The 27,647-nt window shown below is 40.9% G+C and overlaps 4 protein-coding genes, 1 non-coding gene and 1 pseudogene across 5 annotated transcripts; 5 read left to right on the plus strand and 1 right to left on the minus strand.

The window, feature by feature from the left end:
• The first annotated feature begins 7,709 nt into the window (after positions 1-7,709).
• LOC144384619 (interferon-induced very large GTPase 1-like) lies at positions 7,710-9,908 on the plus strand. The gene is made up of 2 exons (XM_078084647.1): positions 7,710-8,226; positions 8,804-9,908. The coding sequence occupies exons 1-2, from the start codon at positions 7,812-7,814 to the stop codon at positions 9,607-9,609; spliced, it is 1,221 nt and encodes a 406-aa protein (XP_077940773.1). The 5' UTR covers positions 7,710-7,811; the 3' UTR covers positions 9,610-9,908.
• Positions 9,909-10,804: 896 nt separating this feature from the next.
• Positions 10,805-11,773, plus strand: LOC120827882 (interferon-induced very large GTPase 1-like; annotated as a pseudogene).
• A 1,590-nt stretch (positions 11,774-13,363) lies between these two features.
• On the minus strand, positions 13,364-17,314 carry LOC120827700 (galectin-2). Its single transcript, XM_040190783.2, has 6 exons — positions 16,894-17,314; positions 16,582-16,643; positions 14,354-14,443; positions 14,142-14,221; positions 13,856-14,027; positions 13,364-13,649 (listed from the first exon to the last, which is right to left on the minus strand). The coding sequence occupies exons 3-6, from the start codon at positions 14,354-14,356 to the stop codon at positions 13,503-13,505; spliced, it is 402 nt and encodes a 133-aa protein (XP_040046717.2). The 5' UTR covers positions 14,357-14,443; positions 16,582-16,643; positions 16,894-17,314; the 3' UTR covers positions 13,364-13,502.
• pick1 (protein interacting with prkca 1) lies at positions 15,395-20,921 on the plus strand. The gene is made up of 13 exons (XM_040190781.2): positions 15,395-15,580; positions 16,111-16,159; positions 16,390-16,501; positions 16,608-16,736; positions 17,433-17,499; positions 17,639-17,728; positions 17,829-17,882; positions 18,050-18,112; positions 18,229-18,362; positions 18,537-18,629; positions 18,720-18,770; positions 18,850-18,994; positions 19,572-20,921. The coding sequence occupies exons 2-13, from the start codon at positions 16,119-16,121 to the stop codon at positions 19,844-19,846; spliced, it is 1,254 nt and encodes a 417-aa protein (XP_040046715.2). The 5' UTR covers positions 15,395-15,580; positions 16,111-16,118; the 3' UTR covers positions 19,847-20,921.
• A 309-nt stretch (positions 20,922-21,230) lies between these two features.
• On the plus strand, positions 21,231-21,303 carry trnar-ccu (transfer RNA arginine (anticodon CCU)). Its single transcript has one exon. It is a non-coding gene; the product is annotated as a tRNA-Arg (tRNA).
• A 3-nt stretch (positions 21,304-21,306) lies between these two features.
• On the plus strand, positions 21,307-27,193 carry plbd1a (phospholipase B domain containing 1a). The gene is made up of 11 exons (XM_040190780.2): positions 21,307-21,674; positions 22,292-22,514; positions 22,783-22,866; positions 23,212-23,353; positions 23,647-23,787; positions 24,694-24,838; positions 24,981-25,181; positions 25,461-25,601; positions 25,697-25,882; positions 26,082-26,188; positions 26,278-27,193. The coding sequence occupies exons 1-11, from the start codon at positions 21,608-21,610 to the stop codon at positions 26,452-26,454; spliced, it is 1,614 nt and encodes a 537-aa protein (XP_040046714.1). The 5' UTR covers positions 21,307-21,607; the 3' UTR covers positions 26,455-27,193.
• The last annotated feature ends 454 nt before the right edge of the window (positions 27,194-27,647 follow it).

Below are 27,647 nucleotides of genomic sequence, written 5' to 3' on the forward strand. Positions count from 1 at the left end.
CTATTTTTAAATTTAGTCTTATTTGACGCATATTTCTTCAACTTAACCTATGTGCTAATATCTTTTTTTTTTGTCAATTGACTCAGATTTACCAGCCCTCCTCCCCACTCTGATGATGTCCCCAATAAACACCCATCTGAAACGGTCTGAAATTTACCCCAAACTCAAAATATGATTCAGTAAATCCTGTTGTTCTTTTTTTCTAAAACTGGTCGGTACTGATCCGAACATGAATATGATGAGAAACGGTAAATAAAATGTTGCTACAAAAAGGATTTCATGTTATATACATGCACTGATAAAAAAAATTAAAAGCACCAACTTTAGTTTTGCGTGAGAGTGGATGTCGCACTGGAGGGAGTGAGGGCCTTGTCCTAGAGCTTGTCCCCCCCCTTTTCCCCTTCTTAGCCCGCTGCAGCCTATGGCCCCAATAGAATGAAATGTGCTTATTACCTTTCTTTTTGTTCTTTGACAACATTCCCAGAGCTGACGGGAATTATTGAAATGAATTGTTTCGTACCTTTTCGATATTTTAAGAAACTCAAATAAATATTGTACTCTGGGGGAATATTTTTGCCTTGGTCTGTTTACACTGGTAATCTGTGGGTCCGTGGTCGATTAATAAATATCCCTACGGGACGATAACCGCCCCTTTGTACTTGCCGGTGGTCACATAGAGTTCTGGGGTATTAAGGACATGATGAGCGAACAAAAGGAATGCAGGTGCCAGCAGATTGTTTCTATTAAGGGGGGGGGGGGGGTTGTTGAGAGTAAGTAGTATCTGTATATGAAGTATCTCCAGAACTTTTGTCAAACGTTGTGGATATCAAACACATGATGTGATAGAAATGGACTTTTGCATTACTTTTGCGAGTGTATCTCTAAGCGCAGTGGTTCCCAAAGTGGGGGTCGGAAGGCCGACTGGGGGTCGCTGCTTCATCACCAACCCTGACACACAGCCACGGTAAAAAAAAAGCAACTTGACATGCGGGGGAGGAGGGGGATCTGTTCTCTTATTATCTGCTACTATTACTTGCATCTTTTTGGGGTTTAAGTGTGTGTGTGTGTGTGTGTGTGTGTGTGTGTGTGTGTGTGTGTGTGTGTGTGTGTGTGTGTGTGTATACATAATATAATACATAATATAATAGGAAAACAATAACCGGGCTCAACAGAGCCCGGTCCCCCACTGCCTGACTATAACACTCCACCGGTCACTCCCCCTCACACTGCACATGACACTTTAACTGCAATTCATCACTTTGTCACTTGTCACTTTGTCTCTTGTCTGTTACTTGTTTGTTAGTGCACTTTATGCTTGTATGTATATCTTCATTGCAATGGATGGTTGACTGTTAATGCATACCTTGAAAGTAGGTAAAACAAAATTTGATCACAAAAAAAAGGACTTGACATGCGTTGTGTTTAAACCACGACCCTCAGACCGCTCAGGACGAGCGCAGCAAAGAAGGGGAGAGAGATGCGCAGCATCTGAAAGACACCGAAAAAGACACGTCCTGTTTAATGTGTAACTGTTTTTTTGTCAACTTTGAAGTAAATTTACTTTGAAAAAGCATGAGTGACTGATGTGAAAGAGTTTAACTCAACGAGCTATTACTACAATTTTGGTTTACCTATAAGAGTTAATTCATTAGTTACACAACAGCTGAAGGAAATTTATAAAGTAACTCCGCGATCTGTCTAAGAGAATAAGAATAAGTGACGTGCACAGAAATGTTTCTATAGAGACTCAAGGTTGAAGACAAGAGATGCACAGACATTCTTTAAAACAAAAACCAGCGAAGACTAAACAAATCTTTGTTGAAACAACGAAGGGTTTTGAGAAACTGACATGTCACTGAAAAGGTGGGGGCACACTAGGCAGCCCAGAATGTTATTTCTCCTCTTTTGAAGTAACTTAAGCAAATTCAAGAACATACATAGTGTTAAATTAAATGAATCCTGAGTGGAAATATTTATCCGGGATATAATTGGATTGTGCACTTTACTCAAATACAAGGACATAAAGATTGTATATTCGGTTTGGTCTTATATTTAGAAGAATACGCTCATAATTGCTGGAATGTAAAAATGTACAACAAAATAATTACACAAACTAGCGGATTATAGAAAAAATGTTATGACATCAACTAACAGATCGATATTACAATTGGTATTACAACTACTAAATAAAGTCAAATAAAGAACAGGTTTAAATACACAGCAACAATTTGTGGTGAACATTTCAACAGGAAACCACAAACCTGATCAACTTTTGGGGGAAAATACGACAGATAATGCGGAAGAAGGTAAAGACCTTATACAGAGATTTGACTATTTTGAGCTCTGTGTTGAATTAACACATAGCCCATAACATTATGCATTATTGCTCATTGTCGTTAGCCAGTGTGGCTTGAAAAATTAACAAGTGGAAGAAAAAGTTAAATATTTGCCTCTGTGCTGTAGTGGAGTAAAAAGCCCCAGCTCGTCTAGTTTGCTTGGCATGGTTTTCTCTTTGCTGGCTTAAATTGTGCAATATTTATATAAATATATTTATATTGTAATATATTTATTATATATTTATATTGGATATTTATAATAGTTACGATATGGTAGTTCAAAGATTCAAAGATTTTTATTATCAAATACACATGCCCTGTGTATTGACATTCTTATGCTTGCCTTTTCTGGAAAGCCGACCAATTTTAAAATTAAAATAATATATACATAAAATAGAAATAGAAATAAGGCAGAAATGAGGTAAGGGGAAAAGTGCAAAACTGAGCAGGTTGTAAAAAACTTAAATTAAATGAAATGTGTGGAATATAAATTAACAGTACAGTAACAGTAAGTTAAAACAAGCTAAAGTGCAGACCAGTTGTGAGTTAGGTTATAGGGTCCTCTAATGGCTCTAATGGCAGTGGGGGGAAAAAGAGGGTTTTTTTTTGTATCATACTCTGAATATTGTTATAATATATATATATTCATTGATATACTGATTATATACTGACTACATGTTCTTATTATGTTAAACTGTTGGAATAAATGTTAACTATTTAACTGCAAAGTAATAATGCGTGTTTGATACCCTTTTTTGCATTCAATCATACTGGGATGTTTACTAAAACTGATTGGCTGGCCCTACGAAAAAAAGCAATCCACCAGCCGCCACTGTCTCTTTCTTTGTAAATGTCTGTTAGTGGCCTGGCCTGGCATTGCATACAGATTAGTGTAATTTGACACTGCAACTCTGAGTGAGTCTTTCAGATGTGCATCAGTCAGGCGTGTTCTGTGTTTGTTCTTGATGAAGTTCAGGTCACAACATTTATTTTATTTAACAACTTTGTGTTACTGCCAAACATTATCCTTGGAAAAGTTATTCCATAAATTTACATGAATTTCTCTCTAAATGTTTGAAAAAGTTACATATGACTATTGTCGTGCTTTTTTGTTCATATGATAATGCTAAATGTAGCAAAACTGCGGAGGATTTTAGAACGTGCAACGTTTTACAAACGACACCCCGTATGGGAGTATGCAAATCACCAGGGAGAGCCAACCGGGTTTCCAATCTTAAGACATGTCTACTGAGACAACAAACTGTCTTCAAGAAAGCAACCAAAGAGAATAATAAAAGTATAGTCTGTCCGGAAAAGAAAGGTCAGCTTTTCTGCTAACACTGTGGCAGAGCGCATTTCTTACCTGTCAAGTGACATTCATGATCAACTGCGTAAGAAAGCCAAATTTTTCAATGCACACTCAGTTGCTCTTGACGAGAGTTCAGACATCACTGGCACTGCCCAGCTCACAATATATGTCCGTGGTGTTGATGACAATTTTGAAGTGATGGAGGAGTTGCTCACAGTAATTCCAATGCATGGCCACACCACCGCTCACGAGATATTTTGGCATCAACAGGTTTATCGTTGCCCTGCAGCTCACAGCTCAAATGGTTCATTTTCCCAGTAATGTCCGTTCAAAATGCAAGTTTGAGTATCCACTCAGTGTCCTCGAGCAGCGAGGCGTCTTCCCCTGACTTCCAAGGACAAGATCAATGCGTTAAACCAGGGGTCTCAAACTCGCGGCCCGCGGGCCAATTGCGGCCCTCGGGCTGATATTTTATGGCCCCATCCTTAATATGAAAGTGTAATGTTAGTGCGGCCCGCAAGTTTTATACTGTAACCCCACTGTCAGCTGCTGTGTGGGACATGTTATGATGTTCTGGTTTCCTACTGTGTGCTTGTCCAGTGAACGTGGCATGCATGTGACTGACATGGGGGGCGGGTCGTGTGTGTCGGCCGAGGTGCAGAGAGCAGGAGGGTGAAATTCAGTTTCCTGCCCTCTTTCGCGCAGGTGATCATGTGACTAACCGCATCGCTCGTTTAATAAAGTTTTCCTTTACGACTCACACTAACAACACATGAAGCATCTGACGTCACCGACGAGCGTCTCCGTCCATTACTACGCAGCTTCGATTCACGTAACTTCACGTTTGGCTATAAAGTATTTCCACGGTCACATGACCTTAGGTCTCCCCCGCTGAGTTAAAGGAGGACTAGTGTTGTAGTCTCATTCGGACCGATCCCCCAGGGTGGGGTTCAATGACTGCTTTTGAAAGTGAGTGTTAAGTTGTGTTATTGGTGACCATGCCGTTCGGACGCTAGTCTGGCCCGCGTTCGGTTGAAGTGGGCTGCATCTGGCCCGCAGCTGATTTGAGTTTGAGACCCCTGCGTTAAACACTTCTGCTGACACAACTGTTTGGGGCAGACGCTGCAAAAGGACTATCAAATTACGGAATTGAAGTGGTGAAGCGGACTTTAGAGAAGTGCAAAAAGACGCTAACGACTGAACAACGTACAATAAAACAGGCAGCAGATCAAATGCAAAATATCCAAGGTCAGACGAGCGCCGAGGCCGCGAGAGGACGTTTTGTTGTTGAACATACAAAAAAAATGACAACAATGTATTATAAAAATATTTTGGGGTTGAATATAGTTTTGAGTCAGCGCTATATTTTTTTTGAATACAATTTTTTTCAGTCTTCACTTATATATTAAACACAAGCGACACCTCTCTATAACCGTGGTGATGTAGACCAGTGGTTCCCAACCTTTTTTACAACACGGACCGGTTTCATGTCAGACAATATTTCGTCGGTCGTTGGGGGCGGAACGATGTAGACAACCAGCTACAACCCCAATTAACCATCATTTTAATGAATACGGACTGGTCTGCGAGCTGGCCGAATCACATTGTTCTTAATGTGCAGCCGAGACTGTGTGCAACGCGACATCACCATAGTTACTGAAAGGTGTCGTTTGTCTTTCAACAACGTTTCACTGATCAGCTTGTAGTGACAGATTTTTTGAGCCACTCTCTCGCTGCGCATCTTGGGAGTGGTAAAAGACGTGTGATCTCCCCGTCACCGATGCATCATTACCCTGGTTAATTTCACCTGTGACCTCATGTGTAGACTGTGTCACACTGCCACCCGTGACCAACCTGAGATTGGCTCCCAACACCAAGTGGTACACAAACACCCTGAATAGCTGCTACACAGCTTTTAAACCACAAAGTCCGAATCTGTGAATATTTTGCTAACTCCACCAAACTCAGACGCCATCGCATGGATACTGCGCTGAATTCAGTTTGTGGGAAACTTCAGAGAGTCACGTGTGGTTGATGAACTATCTCAGATAGTTAAATGGTCTTTTTCTGCAACTCATAGCAAGCAGGATCAGAGTCAAAAGTCTGAATGTGAAAATATAAGTTTTGAATCTGAAAATATAAGATTTGTATCTGATAATATAAAATCTGCAACTGAAAAATATAATACAGTGAATATCAAAAAATAAATATAAATGAAGATTGAAAAAATATATTTTATTAAAAAAAAAGCTGAGTCAAAACTATATTCAACCCAAAAATATTTTTTGTCCACTTGTTTTTATTTTGAATACATTTCTTTTTTCAATGTTCAAAAACAAAACTTTCAGGTTGACATTTGTTTTTCAAATGAACAAAACTAGTTGACACGCATTTACATCGGTGAATTAAGGAGCTGTAAATGTTTGTTGGTTTTGTTTATTCTCTTTATTTGAAATTAAACTGTTAAAATGATAAACTTTGGTAAACGATTAATTGCTCTTCACGCGGATTGCCACGTTACCATGGTAACCACACAACCATTGTAAGGTGGTTTTCGTACTTTCAGACAGTGTGATTTCAAGTAAATGTAGTAATGGAGTTCATCCGAAGCAGTTATAATGGAGGTACAGAAAATGGCAGGTAAATACTCACAACCATATGAATGATTGATTCAGTTCATCTTTACTATCACTGTAATAAGCACTAAATGACCACCTCTTCACTATACCTCAGGATGGATGGAGAAGGAGAGTACACGTTTCCCACAGCGACCAAATATGGGGGAGAGGTGAAAGATGGGATGTTCCACAGCAAAGGAGTAATACACTTTCCAAATGGAAGTAAATAGGCCACCTCACTTGATGCAATCTTTCCTAGGCTTTTGCCACAGTAAAGCGATCACTCCAATTATTATCAGCATTTCACTTATGGCTCATTTAAAATGAATAGCAGTTCTGAATCATGACTAAACATGATCAGGACTATCCTGCGCCTGCATTCTTGACAGCTCAATAAACAGAGCTAAACAAACATTATGAAATGATATGATATGATGATGATATGAAATTACATCTGGTAGTTTATGATCAATCTAAACAATCTAACCTTTCCCTTCTAGGTGGTAACCTACGGTTTTCTTCAGTAAAACCGATACAGAAGTTTCTGAAAACTTGCAACTATCTTAACCAGCAATGAGAGAGGTCTGCAGAGAAAGACAGAACTGAATCTACAGTGTGTGTTCTCAATATGCGTGTCTTTTCCATTTCTGCATCAGTAAATCTGCATCAGTGAATCTGCATCAGTAAATCTGCATCAGTAAATCGGTACCGTCTCATCCTGCCTCGGCAAACATGCAACCGATTAAGCCACGATGAGCGGATCACACTAAGTCAAGCGGCGCTTTTTCAATTATCCTGGATTTCTTTATGCTACTTTTGTGCAACAGCGCCTGGAATCAATGGGCTTTGTGTATAATCCTCATGTAGATGCCACACTCATAGTTTGATATAGTTGAGTTATTCAAGGAAAGTAATGCCAGCTCAGGCAAAACATTGGTACGACTCGTGAGTAAAAGCTATCAAGAAAATGAGTACTGAGGGAGTTTTTGTTGCTGCTTGGTTGCTGGGGTCGACGGTGGTGCACGCTCTGTCGTTTGAAAAACAGCGTGAAATACTGACTGACAAATCTTCAGTCAATGTGGTACTTGTACCAACTCTGGAAAAAAATGATAAAAGTAGTGCAGTGATCTCGGCCCTTTACAACGGTGCAAAACCTCTCATTTGTCTCATTGCTGATAGTGATGGTGGTGCTGTCCAGATGAGAAAGGGAAAATACAAAATGGGTTGAAAAAACCCCAAAACACTCCGGTGTTTCTAAAGAACTGAAAAAAATCATTGAGAAGATTTTGTCTGAATCGCATTCATTATTCCAGCTTGATTCCATGAATAAAGTTTGTGGAATCAAAACGGATGAAGAAGACACAGTCTGCTAAAAAGGGAAATCTGCTGCAATTAAAATTGTGGGCTTGCTTCAGGGGATAGAAGTTTGGTAAGAAACATATCTCCCTTGTCAAGGTCAACTGGAAGGAATGGAGCAAAATCCACAAAGAACTGTATCGCCTCAAAGGAAACATTGAGAACGACGAAGTTCAAAAGGAACAGAAACTGATGGAAAAACGACAAGAACAAGTCAATGTTTCCTGCAGTGAACCAATGAAAATGTTCATTGAAAGCCTCTCAACTTTGTCGGGAAATGAAAAAGATTATTTCTTGAAATGGACTCAGATCTTAATAGATGCCCTCTCCACAGACAACCTCTCTTCAATTCTCCAAACCTATGATACAAAGTGGGCTGAGGTCTTGGCCTTGAAGAAGAAGCATGACAAGACTGAACTTCTCAAAACAAAACAAACTGAGCTTAATGAAATATCAACAAAACTACAGTCAGCAACGTTTGGCTTGGAGCACATCTTCAGAGAAATGGGACAGATCTATGAAGCCCATGAATCTCTGCAGAAACCCACAAAGAGTGGACCGACTGACTGGTCTAAATACCCTGAGCTGGCTGCAGAGCTGATGATATCAGGACTGTTGTGGAATATTTCAATAAAAGCTCGGTAGAAGAGAATGATTTGTCTGATAAAACAGAGTCTTGATGAATGATCAAAGTTGCAAAAAGTCCATTTATTGCTTGCAAGCAGGAGGTCAAATGCACAGGCACGTATCACAGTGCTCTGTGGAAACGGCGTCTCCGAGCACTAAAGACGCTGAGTTTTTATACACATGTGGAGGACATTCTCCGTGCCAGCTACGAGAAGCTGCAAGGCAGGTTGAGATAAGAACCCAGGTGAAGCTGAGGGTAGCACACACACACACACACAAGATCCTCCTCAGTGGCCGGTGCAAATCATAATTAATTGACATGAAAGTAAAACTTGGATCCAAAACTTTCGTACAGAATAAGATATCAACCAAGGCCACGAAGAGGAGTCCTTTGTTTTGAAGCTTCTATGAGATCGAGTCAACCGTCCTCCCTTCTCAGGACACAGCTGCAAACTAACATTTTGTATCATGCTGCTCTTTGCACATCAGGGTCAAATACAGGACACTTGAGACACGGCTTTAGCACAAGACAATGTTATAACATATTTTTACCATTACAGGACACCCAATGGAGCTGATGGATGGTGATGCAGGTCATGTACCTCTAACATGGATCTCTGGTCTTTTAGAGGAAGTCATCAAGAAACTGGGCGACAAGAGAGTCTTTGTTCTGTCAGTGTTAGGCATACAAAGCAGTGGAAAATCAACAATGCTGAATGCCATGTTTGGGTTACAGTTTGCAGTGAGTGCTGGCAGATGCACCAAGGGTGCCTTCATGCAGCTGGTCGAAGTGTCCGAGGAGACGAAGAAAGACTTTGAGTTTGACTACGTACTAGTGGTGGACACTGAAAGACTGCATGCTCTTGAGTTGGAAGGTAATGCCACTCTTCATCACGACAATGAACTGGCAACATTTGTTGTTGGTCTGGGTAACATGACACTGATCAACATCTTTGGAGAGAATCCAGCTGAGATGCAAGATGTTCTGCAGATTGTTGTTCAGGCTTTCATGAGGATGAAGAAGATTAAACTTTCTCCAAGTTGTGTGTTTGTTCATCAGAATGTTACAGATATTGGTGCTGCAGAGAAAAACATGGATGGAAGGAGACGGCTCCAAGAAAAACTGGACGACATGGCCAAACTAGCAGCCAAAGAAGAGGGTTGTGATGCAGAGTTCTTCAGTGACGTCATTGCATTTGATGTGCAGAAAGATGTGAAATACTTTGCCCAGCTTTGGGAGGGAAGTCCACCTATGGCTCCTCCGAATCCAGGTTATAGTGAGAGTGTCCAAGAGCTGAAGACTGTGCTGGGATCACTCTCTCACAGTTCAGAAGCAAAATCCAGGACCTGTGGAAAGCCCTGATGAACGAACAGTTTGTTTTCAGCTTCAAAAACACACTTGAAATAGCAGTGTATAGAAAGCTTGAGGTTGAGTATGAGAACTGGACCTGGAAACTGAGGAGCAACATGCTAGACATTGAGAACGAGCTTCATACCGAAATTCAAAAAAGAACAAGTGACACCGTTGAACTCACTTACCTTCATCAAGAAGTGAACAAAACCTATGAAGAAATCAAAAAAGAAATGAGAAAATACTTTGATGATGACAGAGACAAAGACATGTTGGTTCAGTGGCGAGGTCGATTTGAAGACAAAATCAAAGAGTTTCGTGATGAACTAGTGAAAGGAGTGAAAAGAAAACTGGATGAAGTCATCCAGCAGAAAAAGGCTTGTAAAAAGCTTGATGATAAGAAGACAGAGTTTGAGAACAACCTGCTGCAAAAAAGCAAAGAACTCGCTCATAAGTTGAAGGACAAGGCAAAAAATGAACAGGAACTTGAAAAGCAGTTCAACTCTGTCTGGAGTGACTTAGTTACACAACTAACTGCAGATACAAAACCTATTGAGGACATCAACTATGATGAAGATCAGTCAACTGTCCTTCAGAACTTGGGTTTTGAATGGTCTCTTGTTAATGAATGCAAAATGAGTGGCAAGTACAAAACAATGTCACATGCTGGTGATTACATGAATTGTGTGTCTCTGACCAAGCAAAATGATTCCTCTCTGTGGAGGACTATGTAAAGGTGAACTTGGGGGCAATTCATTAAAAAAATTGTCTTACCATATGAAGAACAGAAACAGATCAGATCCCTCATTGACGATGTTGAAGAACAGACCATAAACCTACTCAAGCAAAGACCCGTTGCTTCAACCGGCTACAGTTTAACTTACCTGCAGGAAGCTGCCAACACTGTAAAACAAAAAGTGACTGAATTTGAATCAAAGAAGAATTATGCTCTAAAGAAGGAGTTCACAGTTCATCTCTCGCTGTATGTATTTCACAGAGCACGGACATGGATTTCAGAATCACACAAGGAATTCAACATTAACAATGATGCACAGTATTATGTAGACTGCAAGAAAGTGCAATATTACAGCGTTTTCCTGAACTTCTGCAAAGGAAGCTCATCTGCTGTTGTGCTTGGAGAACTGATCTGTGATAAGCTGAAGAGTTCTACTGTTGAGGCCGTTTGTAACAACACTGCAATAAATCTCGCTGGAGAGATGCAATTTCCCAGCATTCAACGGGAACAGGTTGAACTTGGAGAAACATGTGTTGAAGTCACTTGCTGAGAAAGAGGATTTTAATGGTTTCATCATCTACAACCGACACCCACGGAGGCATGTAGAACACTTCATGAGAGAGGAAGTACAAAAATACATCTTCACAGACAACAAAGGTAAAGCCCTGAATATACTCAAGAAAAATGTTGGTGACATCAAAACTCTTGTGAGTCAAGCTTTACATGATGCGACAGAGAAAGTCAAAATCCACAAAGGACCCCCAGACATGTGGATGGAGAGATTTTCCAGTTTGCTCAAAGATAAGTTAACATTTGACAAGATCTGTTGTCAAAACTTCAGGGACTTGAACAGTTTTGACTTTCTCAAAGAAGAGATAGAGAAAGGTCTTGAATCCATCATCAAAGAGTTGAGAAGCCTCTCACTGGATGAAACGAAGAAATTCAGAATGAAGCCTGATCAAATCCTCATCGATCAGCTTTGTAACTGCTGCTGGGTAAAGTGTCCATTCTGTGCAGCTGTTTGTACCAACACAATGGAAGATCACAGTCCTGACAAACACAACGTCCCTTTCCATCGCCCCTCTGGGATTACAGGATTTCTCTCTAGAGGCACGGAGAAGCTTTTCATCAATTTCTGTACAACTAGCATTAGTTGCTAGTGGTAGAGGTTTCTGTACCAGGCATGATTCAGAAGTAGGTATTCCTTATAAAAAATATCAAACAGCTGGAGAGAAATACGCTTCCTGGAAGATCACTCTCGATGAGTCTAAACTGACATACTGGAAATGGTTTGTCTGCAAATTTCAAAAGTAATTGGAGGACCACTACAAATTAAAATTCCACGATAGAGGATAAATTCCCAGTGAGTGGCGGAATTACAAAAAACAAGAAGCTATTGACAGTCTGGATGAAATGTGCAAATAGCGATGTTCTTCTCAAGTGGAGTAACACATGTGTGTTCAAACTATCTGAGGTTTTCAGGAAACTTAAAATGGGATTTAAAAAAAAACATGTTATACGGCCAAATTATCGTTTTGTAAGTACGTTTTGTTAACTGTTTAAACTTGTAATGGCTTCGTACTCAGAGGTACGCATGCATAAAGGGATTGCAGATGTTGGTCCATCAATTAGCATAAATTTTCCTCATGTATTTTAGCAAGATATTATTTAACAATAATTAACCATTCGCTGGCCCTCCAAAATCTCACGATAAGTCAGAAGCTGTAATTTGTTTTTATGATCTCAGGAGGTTCCAGACTGGAGCAAAGAGTTTGAACATGAACCTTCTGAGTGAATACATTGTCAACACCTAAGAGCATACAGAGATTAGATGTCAAAACATTTATTGTATTTGTATTTATAAAACTATATGTCCTATTGTTTTACTATTACAGCGGTGTAACTTGCTTGCTACTGTTCTGTCGCCTGCCACAGGATCGCCACGGTAAGTAAAGCTCACAGAAGCTCTACATTGTTAAAGAACACTTTCTTTTAAACTTAAAGCCCAGCAGATACAAATAAAACAATGAAATTTCAAAAAACAGATTTCTTAACTTTGAATGGACCAGTCAACCCCAGCCACTTAATACCTTGGATGGTCGTATTGACTTTAAACAGAGGCAAACATAACTTTAAGAAATTCCCAGTGAGAATCCACCAATCAGCATCAATGGCAAGTAACATTACTGGCCAAAAATACATATAGAGGATATATTAATAATGATGTATAAATATGTGTACAATGAAATATATTATTTAGAAACATGAACTCTTTTCAAAGCCTTGGGAAAAGTGTCAATTTTATTTCTACTTTTGCACTCTTATTTAAAACAATATCGTTGCAGATAAGTGCCGTGGCTGCTCTTTACAGCTCCATCAACCACCGGCTGACTCCCCCCTCACCCTCAGTGTGAAGGAGAGGTACTGCAGGTTCTTCCTTCCACAACAGCTCTGCCCCACGTGGAACAAAAAAAACAGATCCTGGTAAGACTTTTTCCCCAACTATAACAGGTATATTTGAGCAATTTGGTTAAATGTGCAGTTCTTCTCCTTCCTGTTTTTGAATTGCTCAAAAATAAATGCTATGAAAGAAATATTTCATACTAAACATATATTAAAATATCTACTTCAGTCTCACTTTTTTATTTTTTACACAGACACACACACACCTTTCCATTTGGGGTGAAACAACCTTTTTCACGTTCAAACTTTTAAAACGGTCAGTAGATTATGGTGTTTGTCTTTAATTGTAGGATTCCATGTAAGAGCAAGGCACAGCAGTGTGTGTGTGTGTGTGTGTGTGTGTGTGTGTGTGTGTGTGTGTGTGTGTGTGTGTGTCGAGTAATCGTGGTCAGTGCTCATAATGACGTCATCTCAGCGGGCTGTTACTGGTTTAGGAGTGATTTGTTGTCTCGGTTCGACTGCTACCCTCACTCGATCAGACTGATACTGGATGTAAAGTTAGAGTCAGTAGGACATTTTTCAAAGATCAGGAGCAAGCCTCAACCCATCAAAGACAGCAAAGATTAATTGAATTTTAACATTTAATATTGTTGTGCACAACAGGACACTTTTAGATAATAGTACTTTTTCGATTGACTGAAAATCTACTTATCATAGTGATCTATATTTCATAAACATGACATGCATGAGTAACAACAAGTGTCTCTTAGCAGATCTTTAGAGAAGTCAGTTTGAAGTCCCCTGCGATTTTGATGTAGCTGATGACGTCCATGCCGCCCCGGTTGGGAAACTGTACTTCTTGTCCATCAGGAAGCTCCACTTCAAACATGTCTCCAGTCAGCTTCAACACCATCTTAAATAAAAAAAATAGAGTCAAATCTTTCATTTTCAGCAGCATTTTATCTCGAAAACTTTTCCAACCAGGAGACATCTTGTGATTGGGGGTGAATGGACCCATTAAGCGTTGAAACCAAAACAATCCCCGCTAAACCTTTCACAGCTTCTTTTCTTTTTTTAAAATTAGACACATTGTCACTTTCTTCAGTCAGATTGTCTCACCTTAACATCTGTGCCCCTGTGTAGGGGGTTGTGTGTTTCCCGTTTCTCACTGCCCCAAGAACCAGCAGCCTTTGAGTTGCAAACAAGAACGGCTCCGTCGGTGTCATCATGGAAACGAGGGTTAAAGTGCAGGGCGAGGTCCTCTGCACCACAGCCGAGGTCAATCTCGAATCTGAGTGGATCAAAGATTGTGCAATGATATTGAAGTGTCAGCATAAATCACCATTTAATTTAATGCCATTACAAATATAATAATAATAATAATACCACGGTGTGGTTGTCTCACCTCTCAGCATCATGCGGAATTACACCCTTGACTTTCAGCTGATCTCCAGCTCTTATATTCACATTCTTCAATTCAAGTTGCTGAAAAACACAATCGTTTAGTTTGGGTATAAAAACAATTTAATTAGAAATTAAAAGTCAGATGCTATAATGGTACTTTTATTTGACAAATTACAGAAGCAAAGATGAAATAGAAGCAGCAGTCTGAGTTACCATGCTGGTTTTGGGGTCTTTGTCGCTGGACAGTCCAGGAGCAAATGGAAGAGCTGAAAAAATGTTCTCGGCACACAAGTGGTCGTCTTCCTTAGAAGACAAAAAGAAAAGAGGCTGACATGGAATTTCCCCCCCAATTTATAGTGTGAAGCACAAAGGATTCAGACAAAGGTCGTTCTACCGATAGAAATTGGCGTGTTGATCACCATGAAAATCAGGGAGCCCTTTATATGCAGAGCACTGCTCTATTTAACCAAAGCTGTTAAACTAATTTAGTCAAATAGATAAACTACTCTTCCAAGATCTATTTAAATATGTGTTGATTGGAAGCCGTTGTATATGTTGACAAAGGTCAGCAATACATTACTGATTACATTGGTGCAAAAACAATACTACAATATATTGTCCCTGTTTTAAATCTGTTAACTTGATCCAATAAATTAAAGAACCTCGCCATGCTTGCTCTCTGTGGTGGATAATTAATAACAATTAATTACAATTAATAATAAATAATGAAAAAAGAAGTAATAAATGGCTCTTTGTGTGTTTTGTTGATTAACGCTCTTTATTATTTTACTGAGTGGCAGTTGCAGGCTAACGCCTCGTGTTGATCACTATTGTCACAGGGAAACATTTCTATTAAATGGCACATGCAGATCTCCCTCATCTTCAATGCTACAGCGGTCGCCAAGTGGAGAGCCTGATCGCTTTTCGTTTGAAAGCATATATCCGAAGTGCTTTCATTTTGGCATTAACGACAATTAAATAATGATGTGTAGTTCAAGAAGTAGTCCGCTGGGGGGGCAGTATGTATAAATATGACTAAAACGCGCTTGCTTGTGTAGCAACACGACAATAACTGCTTTTCCTTGTTTTTAGCGGCAAAAAAACCGTGTTTTTATAATACACTTGATTACTTTTGTGAACCTTCTGTTACTTTATTTCGAATATTTTGTTTTGGCACCGGAGTTTGAAAGTACTACCGGACGAAGCTATTTACGCGCACATTTACAGATGTCTCTATTATTCTGAAAATAAATAGGTCTTTCCCTACAACAACTTCCGCAATGCTTCCGGAAGTGACAGAAGAAAGTAAATAGAGGAACTACAACTGGATCCAGAAATTAAGATAATCGCCACTAAAGGGAGCGATTTAAAAAAGACTTTGTGCTTTGTTTGCATAATAAAGGAAATATTCATGCCAAAGTAGTTCAGAGTCAAATAAAGGTAAACCGTTAACGGCGTAACGTTATGTTTCCTGTTCCAAATAGACCACCGTTACAGAAGCTAACGTTAGCAGCTAGTGTTAGCAAGCATTTTTATATTAGGTTCCGTCACTACAAATAAATATATCAGTCATTACTTTCTACCGCATCGATTGTGGCACGCAGTTCAACTATTATTACGCATATTCAGACTCATTTAACTGGCCAACACGGATTAACTTTATCTCGAATGCACTGAAAGTAAAACAGCTGTTTGTTCACTGCTGCAGCAGCGACATGAAGGTCCTTCCACTTACTGCTCTGCTCCAAAATCAATCAAACCGGCATCATCTGTCTTTATTATAGGACCAAATCTGATACCAGTGTTGTATTTCCCACCAAAATGAGCTCACTTTAAATCACCTGTTCTGAGGGACCGAATTAACATAAAACAGTTTTGTCGTTTTTGTATTCGTCTTATCCAACGGAACGGTAGAGTCACACAGTATTTCACTTCAAGGTTGTTGTTGATGTTGTTGTAATCACTCACAGGTCCAGCGATGTTCACAGACATGGATTATGAATTGGAGGAGGACAAACTGTGAGTCACAATTACGTCTTCTACGTTTATAATATTTGCGCCATTCAGTGTGTGAGTTTTTAAATATTCAGTTCACACATGAGACTAATCCAAACATTTGGAGACATGATATCACCAAACCCTTTTCCTCTCATTACTGAAATAAATGTGTATGAACTTTTGTACTATAAACTTGTACTTGTTAGAATGCAAAACCCGGATCAACTCTCAGTGCATGTTCTCTTCTACAGGGGGATACCAACAGTACCAGGCACGGTGTGTTTGAAGAAAGATGCTAATAACCTGATTGGGATCAGCATCGGGGGGGGAGCCCAGTACTGCCCTTGTCTCTACATTGTCCAGGTATGTACACATCAATTGATTTGAACATTTCTGTGAAGTATCAAATGTAAGAACATCCAGTGGTTCTGTGTTGTTTGTACCGTTTTAACGTGGTTTCTTGTTGCAGGTCTTTGATAACACCCCGGCAGCTCTGGACGGGACACTGGCAGCAGGGGATGAAATCACAGGCGTGAATGGGAAACCAGTGAAGGGAAAGACCAAAGTGGAGGTGGCCAAGATGATTCAAGCTGTACAGGTACTCAAATCTCCCACCAGGAAATGATCAGATGTCTCCTCAATGTTTTGGATATACAATATAGATTCATAACAATAACTTTTATTGAGTTCATAAGTAAAATATAAGCACATATGGCGATGGATAGATTTGTTTAGAAAAAATAAACATTACTTACATTTCTGCGTCCAACACTGGCTGAAGATTTATCAGCAAATCGTCCAAAAGTTTGCCGATTGTGCATGTGAAGCTACCTTCAGTCTACAAAAAGGGGACTTCGCTGGCTTGGAAAGTAGTGCTGCAGAGTTCAGAACCACCAGAGTTTAGTAAAACGTCACCATGCTGGGTGGTTGCTGTGGTTTTTTTTGGCATCCATTGTTCTCCCCCCAGCAAAATTCCATGACTTGGCTTGACTGCCTCACGGATTAAAGAAGGGGTCCAACGTGGGATTTAAAGATTAGAATGTGTTGCTGTTTCCCATTCAGGGCACATTATTGTGCGTATGAATTTTAGCGTCAGCACCGTGGAGCTTGAATAGTTTGCACAGAAGGATCACACAGTTTGGCCTCATGTAATAGATTACAACAATGTATTTGACTGGTTCAATTTTAGATTTACATCAAATCCAATTAATGACAACAATTCTTTGTCACCTAGAGATTGTTTACTTTTAAATACAATATTTTTACTGTGTATCTATGGATTGTGTTTTCACAGGGAGAAGCAGTAATCCACTACAACAAACTGCAGGCGGACCCCAAACAGGGGAAGTCACTGGATATAGGTATCGCCTCTATTAGCAGTGGCTCATTGTTTGCTTATTTACCTGCAGGTGGCTGGTGCATTGTAATGCTCTGAGTTGCTTCCTACCTTTCTATCACAATAACTTTTCCCCCAGTAAACACACCTGCTTTGTCTTTCAGTGTTAAAAAAAGTCAAACATCGGCTGGTAGAGAATATGAGCTCCGGCACAGCAGATGCTCTCGGACTCAGCAGAGCTATTCTATGCAACGGTGGGATTGTTGTTATTGTTATTATGAGCATACTGTTTATGCACTCGTGCATTTGAGTGGATAGATGTGAGGCTCAACTCGAGTGGATTTACTTTTATAGATGGACTGGTCAAAAGACTGGAGGAGCTGGAGAAAACAGCAGAGCTCTATAAAGGTAAAGAATAAAACGACTCCGAAGCTGGCAATCGATGGACTAAAGTATTTTAGCACAGCGTGAAACGTAATGAAACCGATACCGTGACGTTTCGATCTGATGCACTCTGTTCAAGTGTTTTCCTACAGAGATTCAAACCTGCGTCTCATTGCTGTGTTTGCTCGTAGGCCTGATGGAGCACACAAAGAGACTGCTCAGAGCTTTCTTTGAGCTTTCTCAAACTCACAGAGGTGAGTCGCTCGGTTCAAAAAATGAAAGAAAAGAAAAAAGCATTTCATCTTAATGTATCTGTACCTGTCTGCGCTTTAGCGAGTGGCGTGTCTGACTCGAACATCTGCCCCTCCAGGGTTCGGCGATGTCTTCTCTGTCATCGGGGTGCGAGAGCCGCAGGCTGCGGCCAGCGAGGCTTTCGTGAAGTTCGCCGATGCTCACCGCAGCATCGAGAAATACGGTATTCAGCTGCTGAAGACCATCAAACCTGTGAGTACAGATCGAAGTCCGATTGTTTCCTCTCCGATCAAACTGATTTTGTTATTAACGGTATGGAATGGGAGTTATTCCATCACGGCGGTGTTTTATTGTGTGTCTCTCGTGTGGATCTCACGACCTGACTGCCGGGTCTGACGTCTCCACACATCATGTCTGGCTGTGCAGATGCTCCACGACCTGAACACGTACCTGCACAAGGCCATACCCGACACGAAGCTCACCATCCGCAAGTACCTGGATGTGAAGTTTGAATATCTGGTGAGGCAGCGGCACTCACGGTGTCCTCAGTAGCAGTTCAGTTCACTGTCCGTCTACAGAGCGACTGTAAGAATCCGTTGTGTCTTTCAGTCGTATTGCCTGAAGGTGAAGGAGATGGATGATGAAGAATACAGCAGTATTGTGAGTTTGACTGGTTGCTTTAATCTCTCGGAGGACTCTTGCGCTCGTGTTATCTGAAGCCGTGACTAACTTCCCTCAGGCCATGGGGGAGCCTCTGTACCGAGTCAGCACCGGCAACTATGAATACCGCCTGGTGCTGCGGTGTCGGCAGGAGGCCCGCGCCCGCTTTGCCAAGATGAGGAAGGACGTTTTGGAGAAGATAGAGCTGCTGGACCAGAAACACGGTCTGTTGTTATTTTTTGGCCTTTTTTCAGCCGTGTGTTATTTTTGATTTATTTTATTGATTTATCAGTCAATTGCAGAGTGGAACAGTGCTGCAGCGATACGTCTGTCCGATCGGTTGCTCCATTCACTGGACATGAGACCATGTCTGTCCCTCACGCCCCACGTCAAGCACATTTTAACAGTCAGTTGTTCACTTAAATCTGTGATTTTTGAGAGGAATTCGGACACTAACCTAGTTTTTGCCAAAATGTGCTTGGATGTCTTGTTTTTTTGTTTCATTTTTGGGGATTTTGTCTGCAAAAACGGACAAAGAAATGTAAAGATATTGTTACGGAAAAACTGAGACTGGTAATATGAAGATAAATTCTGCCTGTGGACGACCATAGAAGCCATTTTAATTTCGTACGGACATTTAGCAATTTAATCTCATGACCCTCAATTAGAAAACCTCACAGTAAATAATATTTCTAACCCCCGTTTTCTAACTATTCTTGCTCACTCTCTTCACGTTTTTTATTTTTTATTTGTGCCAACACTTGCTCTCAGTCCACTAACAGTCCACTCTGTCCCCTACAGTCCAGGACATTGTGTTCCAGCTGCAGCGCTTCGTCTCAGGCATGTCCCATTACTATGACGAGTGCTACGCCGTCCTCAAGGAGGCGGATGTCTTCCCCATTGAAGTGGACCTCTCCCGCACCACCATCAACTACGGCAGCCAGTCCATGTCCTACGCCGGAGATGAGGAGGACGAGGAGGAGGAGGAGGAGGAGGGAGGAGCTGGAGAGGAAGGAGGGGGCAGTACAGAGAGACAAGCAGAGAATGGAGCTGAGAAACTCATCGATGATGAATGACAGTTTGTGCGCGTGTTTGTGTGTGTTTGTGCGTGACAACTGTTCTTCACTTGCATTTAATGGCAATGCACTCACTGAGCAGCAGTCTTTGCGGTGGAGTAAATGGCTGCAATGATGCTGTATGTTCTTCTTTTGGTCGTCAATCCTTCGCGGGATTCTCTCAAATCAACAGCTATGCTTTGCATTTATTGTCCCACTTTTGACTGTAAAACTTTGTCTTTAAAATATCAAATACTGCTTTTTAATGTCTCCTCCACAGTCGAGGGCTTTGCTTAATGACTGTGAGAGAGACACAACTAACAGATGGCAATTGTGTTTGGATCAGAACGCTCTGGAGAGGCTTTAATGCGGCAGAATAGGTTTATGAGATCATGACATTCTGAGATTATGAGGTGTGCCTTCTTAGCTCCCAGTGAAGCCTGACAGGCCTGGGCTGCATGTCATTGTGGATTCTTAACGTTATATCTTGATAGTAGCTTTGTTTTTCTTTCCTACAAAAATATTGTGAACAGGGATTTATTTAGCTATCTTAAATGTTATGTTGTGGTTAAACGTGAAACTTTCTCCTCAGCTTTAACACATGGTAATTGACACTACTGGATACATCTGAAGGTCATGTTTAAGATAATATCTGAAGAAGTTTGTAATATGAAACTGTCATATTCATATTTTAGTATCTTCACAAGTGAGAGCCTGCTACTTTCCACAGTGTTTAACTCTGAAAAGCTTCACAACCAAAGTCTAGTTTTATTTTGTTATTCAATCTCTTTCACCTCTTGCAAAACTGCCTGTTTAAAGGTCAAATTAGCTTTTTCTTGTAACACAGCTGAAACTCTTATCGTCGACAGCATGTCTTCTTTTCATTCCATTGATGACTTTGGTAGTGTTTCTGCTTTTAAAGAGAAAGGTGGTGGACACGCAAAAGCCTCGCAGAGCGTCATAGTCGATGAAGCAACACAAACGTTAATGTAAATAACTATGTACAAAGGGAAAGGGTGTAACAACTGTCATTTTCATTTTTATTTCCACTTAATTTATAAAGTTATAATTTATATAAAATATATGTAAAAGGTTATAATTGGAAAATGTGATTCTATTTATAGTCTGTCACTCCTTGTTGCCTTCAGGAGGATAAGATGACTTTGCGTTTTGATGATTTACTATTGGGAACACTAGGGGGAAGCATCGCATCCGATAACAGTATCCTGCAGTCAACCACAACTACACTATGTGTCGAAATAAATTTAAAAAAAAGACGCCTTTTGTTTATTGTTGTCTTCTCCTGAATAACTGGAATGAATTAAATCACAATGAGCTACTGTATTACAACTGTTACCTTAGCTATCTTATAAATTCCCTCATGGTGCGTTATTTTAGCCGCGTAGCCCCAGTGGCCTAATGGATAAGGCACTGGCCTCCTAAGCCAGGGATTGTGGGTTCGAGTCCCATCTGGGGTGACCCGTTTTCCGTCTTTTGAGAATGGAAAAATAATAAAATGGTTGAAAAATAACATTTTTTGTGACATTTAGTGCAAAGTGTAATTTTCATTTTCAATAACAAATCCCTCCCAGAGGACATGATGTTACTCCCTTTCCTTCGGCTCTGCAGCCAATCAGGAAGCGCTCCGCTCGGTTTACACGCAGGTTTACTTGGACTTTCCTTCCTCCATAAATCGGACTGCCTCTCCGCTTTGAGCCACATTTGATCGACCCGCGTCTCTTTTCTTCTTTTTTTTCTGCTTTTAAGGGAATTTACAGAGCAATGTTTTTAGAAAAGACGCTTTACGTCCTCCTGTTATGTTCTGTGTCAACGACCTCTTCTGCTGACAGTAAGTAAGCGAGTGGAAACGAAATCACGGGTTGTTGCGTCCTGATCTATTCAGGCTTTAACATTCAAAAGGTTCGCTGTGAGTCCGCATGCATGCACTTCTGTATAAAAGTGACTGACTATGATTTAAGTGGTGTCTGAAATGACCGCTTGAGCTGAATCGGCTGTTTTCTTTAGCTGTTTAAGATTAAGGGTGAATCCTCACACTCAGCAGGGCTTCTGCCTCTGACATGTTTATCTTTGACCTTCACCTTTCTATACTTAAATCAGTTCACTTAAATCAAAATATGCAAATGTCACAGCATTTGGACGGCAGAAGACGAGAAACACGGAACTCAGACATACAGACTGGGCTATTTTTAATGAACTTGTGGGTCACAAGACTTCATGTTCCTTAGTAGATGTTTCTCAAGCCGAAAGAACATTTACAACACAATGCTGCCATGTAATTAGTAAAGGTATTAGGAGATCTGCTGCACATATGACTTTACTTATATTCTAGTCAATATGACCAATTCATATTTTACAGCCAGCTGCCTACTTGACAGTTGTGACCTTGTATTGTTATTTTGCTTTGTTCACGACCTCTTTCTGCAATGCTGTGTGGTGTATTAACAGAGATGACAGCAGCCACAGTGTACTGGGACCCCCAACACAAGGTTGTCCTGCTGAAGGAAGGGGTGCTGGAGAAGGAAGGAGATGCATACGGTTATCTGAATGACACCCTGTCAAGTACAGGCTGGAGTGTCCTGGAGATCCGTGCTGGGTATGGGGAGACCCCTGAAACCGACGAGGTGACCTTCTTCTTGGCTGGATACCTTGAAGGCTTTCTCACCGCCCAGTAAGTGTGATGGATGTGCTGTCATGCAGATATCAGTGATCATTCAGGAGATTGGTTGGTCGTTAATAGTATGGTCTGTTCAGAGAGAGAGAAAGAGGAACTTTGATGAGCTTTGACCTTTTACATCACCTTCGGTCAGCCTCCGTCAGGCTCATACCTATTCACCGATCAGACATTATCAAACATGTTGTTTTGGCATTGTAAAATGCTGTATATTTGTCATTCTGATTAAAGTATTTTAGTATTCATTCGATCCTTTTCTCATCAGGCAGATGATGGACCACTATGCCAACATGTATCCGCAGCTGATCCACGACCCAAAGATCCTCAGCCCAGTTCAGAGTTTCATGGCGTGAGTCTATTCCGTTTTCCTGCTAAAGTCACATACAGTACACAATCTGATTCCCACAGCAGTGTCACAATCTCTCATATCCTCTTTTCAGAGTTGTTCAGTTTAGCTCAGGCTTGGGCCAGATATTAAACCTTGTAAGGTTCCCATAATGGCAGGTAGTCCGTTCCTGAAAATTAAAACACTGTACAATTGAGCAGGAAAAAGAAAGCAGAGAGAAGCTTTGGGTTGTTTTAATAGTACAAGATGTTTCCTCTGTTCAAGTCCGCTTGATAAAAGTATTTGGTCATGAGCTCAGTGTTTGGTTCTTTACTTTTATGGGTTTTACAGTAAATGTGTATAATGTAGGAAACAAGACGCGTGGACCAGAGAGCAAGTCAAACTGAACAAGAGCTCCGACCCTCTGTGGAAACACACCGGCTTCATCGTGGCTCAGATGGATGGACTGCAAGCAGGAGTCGCACACTGGGCAAAGAAACAGGGAAAAACGGTGAGAAGGACTCATAACATTACCAGGGAAAGGGAATAATCTGAGTCTAATGGAAACCATACATTCCACGTATCCATTCCACAGTATCCATATAACTGCTTTAAATACTGCTCTGCCAAGTGATGGATTGTTGTGGGGCCATACTGTTAATAGATCAGGTTTGTAAGAAATGGCCCTTAATAGCTCATGATTTCAGTATTTTGAAGCGTATCACTGGCTGTCTCACTATAAAAGCAACGCTACTGCTCTTTTTCATTTTCTGACAAACTTTTTAACTGGCCTCCTTCGCATAGCCGCTGTCCCTGTTTGCCGTCCAGTTCCTGAACGCAGTGGGAGACCTGCTGGATCTCATCCCATCCTTGGTCCCCACCTCCAACCCTCCACACAGGGGATTCAAACTTCCAGGGATGGGACACTGTTCTGCTCTCATCAAGGTCAGAGGTCAAAACATGTGCAGTCATTTTGTCCCTTAAAGCTCCCGTGCACAACATGCGTCTTACATTAGTAAAATATCAGCTTTCCTTAATTGTACTAAATTTAAAAACAACACAAAAGCAACTTCAGATTGTGGGAAGAACCCACACAGACACGGGGAGAACATGCAGACTCCACACAGAGCGGCTGCTGGGTGGTTTTGAACCAGGGACCATCTTCTAAACACCACACCACCGGGCCGCCTCTGTCTTTGCATTAGTGAAGAATTTTGACTGTAAAAGTGTTTTTCCTCTGCGACCGCCACCATACAGGGTGCAGTGCTCCCAGAGGCATTTTATGAATCACTGGTAGCTGAAAATTATTGTTTGTGGTTCAAGTTATGATTACAAAGTATTTGTTCTCCATGTATTTCATTTTTTAAATTAGCATCACACATACTTGAATTACAACTGATTATGTAGCTTCACCAGCAGTAATTCAATTACTTACTAATTACTTCATTGAATTCAGTAATTGATTAATTAAAGTCAACAATATCTGTAGTAGCTTTTGTAAGTTCATATTTACACTGAAAACAAAGATGACATTTTTTGTTTTATGGCATTGAATAGAAAACTCAACTTGTTTTCTATGGTTTTATTTAAATTTTCCTGTAATTTACTGAGATGTTGTATGATTGGTCCACACCAAACAGCCCTTAAGGTGAGAAAGCTTAAAGATGACGCACTGCCACACTCACGTTGATGATAATTTGAGTCTTTGCATGAAGTTAGGCACTTAGGTGCAGTGTCAAAATCTGATTCCTTTCACACAAATCCCGGTCATTTCTGCTGACACAAGGTACCGCGTTGACAATGGAGTCTAACGCCACACTTGACGGTTTTCTCCCCCCTCTCCCCCTCCAGATGATGCCCGGCTTTGAGAACCTCTTGTTTGCCCACTCCAGCTGGTACACGTACGCTGCTACAATGCGGATCTACAAACACTGGGATTTCCACATCACCGAGCCCCACACAGCCACCGGGAAACTGTCCTTCAGCAGCTACCCAGGTATGACGGCCCCGGGCCTTCTCCATGGCGACAGTTCTTCAACGATAACGAGGAGTTGTAGCAATTTGCAATCAGTTTTCCACTAAACAGGCTTGTTTGTGAAGTATGTCTTTAATGGTCTCTGCTTAATCTTCTTCTTCAGGCTTCCTTGTGTCTCTGGATGACTTCTACCTCTTGGGCAGTGGTCTGATGATGACCCAGACCACCAACAATGTCTTCAACACTTCCCTCTTCGGGACAGTCACTCCCAACAGCCTCTTGGCATGGCAGCGGGTCAGGCTGGCTCACAGTCTGGCAAAGACCGGGGAAGAGTGGGCAAAAACATTCTCCATGCACAACTCAGGTTAGTGGTTGTAGATTTTTACCAACACGCCGCCACAAATTATTCTAAAAGAGACAACGAAATACAACATGAATCATTAGGTAAATAACAGTAAAGACACTTTCATCTCAAGAAAATCAGTAAAACAAAGTTAAATCAAGTGATTTTGATTCGGTTGGCTGTGAGGAAGTGGAGCCGGAAAGAAGTGAACTCACCAGACCTTCTCAGCCGGCTCCCCGTCCAGAGGTTTGAGGCAACACTAGCCGCTAAAAGACTACATCTCTGGCTCTACTTGTGTAGGCACCTACAACAACCAGTACATGGTGTTGGACAGGAGCCGAGTGAAGCTGGGCCACAGTCTGGATGACGGCGCTCTGACCGTGGTGGAGCAGATCCCAGGCCTGGTGGAGTACTCTGACCAGACGCAGGCTCTGCGCAGAGGTGACAACAGATCATTTCATCCTGTTTTTCTAAGGTAGTTGTTTCATTTGAACGTTTGAAGAGTTTGATCTTCCTTCTGCCTTCGCCGACCGAAGGTTATTGGCCGTCCTACAACGTTCCTTTCCACCACAAGATCTACACGCTGAGTGGTTATGGTCAAATGTGGGAGGAATATGGAGAAGACTTCTCCTACGATCTCTGCCCCAGAGCCAAGATCTTCCGTCGTGACCAGGCTGACGTCAAGGACCTGGACTCCTTAAAGCACATTATGAGGTTTAACGGTGAGTGGCTCTGTGTGTAAGATACAAACAAACCCATTGATATGTTTGTTAACCGAATAAGCGTGCTTCCCCAAGTAATCGTGAAGCATCGTCAGTCATAGTCATCTTGATTTTGTATAACGAGTTACTTATCAGCAGAGAAGAGGACTTGTAGCCACATATTTAATGTTCCCGTTGTTGTTTGTCTGGTGGTTTTCAGACTACAAGAAGGATCCATACTCCAAGGGGGACCCCTGCAAGACCATCTGCTGCCGTAATGACCTAAATCCAGTGAACCCTACACCGGGAGGTTGCTATGACACCAAGGTACCCAAGTGCTCATTATTGATAGACATCACCCGTGAATTCAAATGGCTTTGAGCTCAGCTGTGGTCTGGTTCATGTTCTCTTTCCAGGTGACAGATTTCCACATGGCTGGGGACTTCCGGGCGGAGGCAGTGAACGGGCCAACGACTCAGGACGGACTGCCGCCGTTCTTTTGGGATAAATTCAGCAGCATGAGCCACCAGGGTCTGCCGCAGTTCTACAACTTTACCTTCATCCGGATGCAGCCGGTCCTCTTTGAGCCATGAGGTGTGTTTGTGAGAGAGACAGACAGAGGGAGAGAGGTTCTGTGTGTCTGATGCTTTCTGAGGAGGTAATGATGGGATTCAACGGTACAATCTGATGTTTCGTCTGTGCTTATCACACTTACACCCTGATTATTTTTGTTTTAATTGTTTCTCAAAGTTACAATCTCCTTGATCCCCATTTTATTCTCTCTGGCGGCAACCGTGGCAACAAGCGGTAATTACAGTCATGTCTTCCGATCTGATTTTTTTTAATGTGCCACACAGAATCTTATTTTAAAATTGCGTCCCATCATATGCTTTTTACTTTTTTTTTTTATTTGACATTTTTGACTAACAGTACTTTCACCTACCTGATGATAAAATGCAGGATGTCAACCTGACAATTACTAAGTTAAACTCAGTATATGTCCCATGTGCGTTATTTCATTTGGAATACAGTTTTTTTTTATACTTTCAGCCATTTGTGCCTTAATCACTGACAGCAACTTTATTATTTTATAATATACTGAATGAATGCACTAAATCATTAAAAAGATTGAATCTTTATTTAAATGTCTGAATGTCTTCGTAGATGCAAACACCATAATTTCAATCATAAATGTCTGAATCAGTACAATGTCGAATATCTCAGGTTGAAATATTAATTAAAATCCTGTGTTTCTTTTGTAATACTATACTCCACTGTATCTGTATTATGGCATCCATTCATGTATTCTTTATTAAAATGTTTACAGTTTTACCTGCAGTTTCCTGTCTTTAATCTTGTGCAACTAATGCTACAATTTTTTTTATCATAATGAGAAATAACGCTTAAATCAATGGTCAAATAAGGAAAATGGTCTTAACATTATGTTTATGAAATATATTCCATATTAGTTGTTATTTTACACTGCATATATTTGATATTCAACGTGAGTTCCACGTTGGTACCACGTGGTACCAAAGACCAAATATAGACCAGATGTTTGTGTGGGGGAAACACAAAACATCTGTGAAGCAGTTATGGGAGTAGACAGGAGCCCCCTTTGTTTTTTCTTCAGATTTGTTCTTAGATTTAGGGAATCACCTCAACTATATGAAAGCCCAAATTTCATTAGCAGGCACAAATGGGTCGTATGATGTCTGGTGGGAATTATTGGTGTCGTGCCAAAAGGGATTGCGTGCCAAAAACCAAAAGCCATTCCTAGTATCAC

Source organism: Gasterosteus aculeatus, chromosome 11 (genome assembly GCF_964276395.1).
Source record: "Gasterosteus aculeatus chromosome 11, fGasAcu3.hap1.1, whole genome shotgun sequence".
Taxonomy (NCBI): domain Eukaryota; kingdom Metazoa; phylum Chordata; class Actinopteri; order Perciformes; family Gasterosteidae; genus Gasterosteus; species Gasterosteus aculeatus.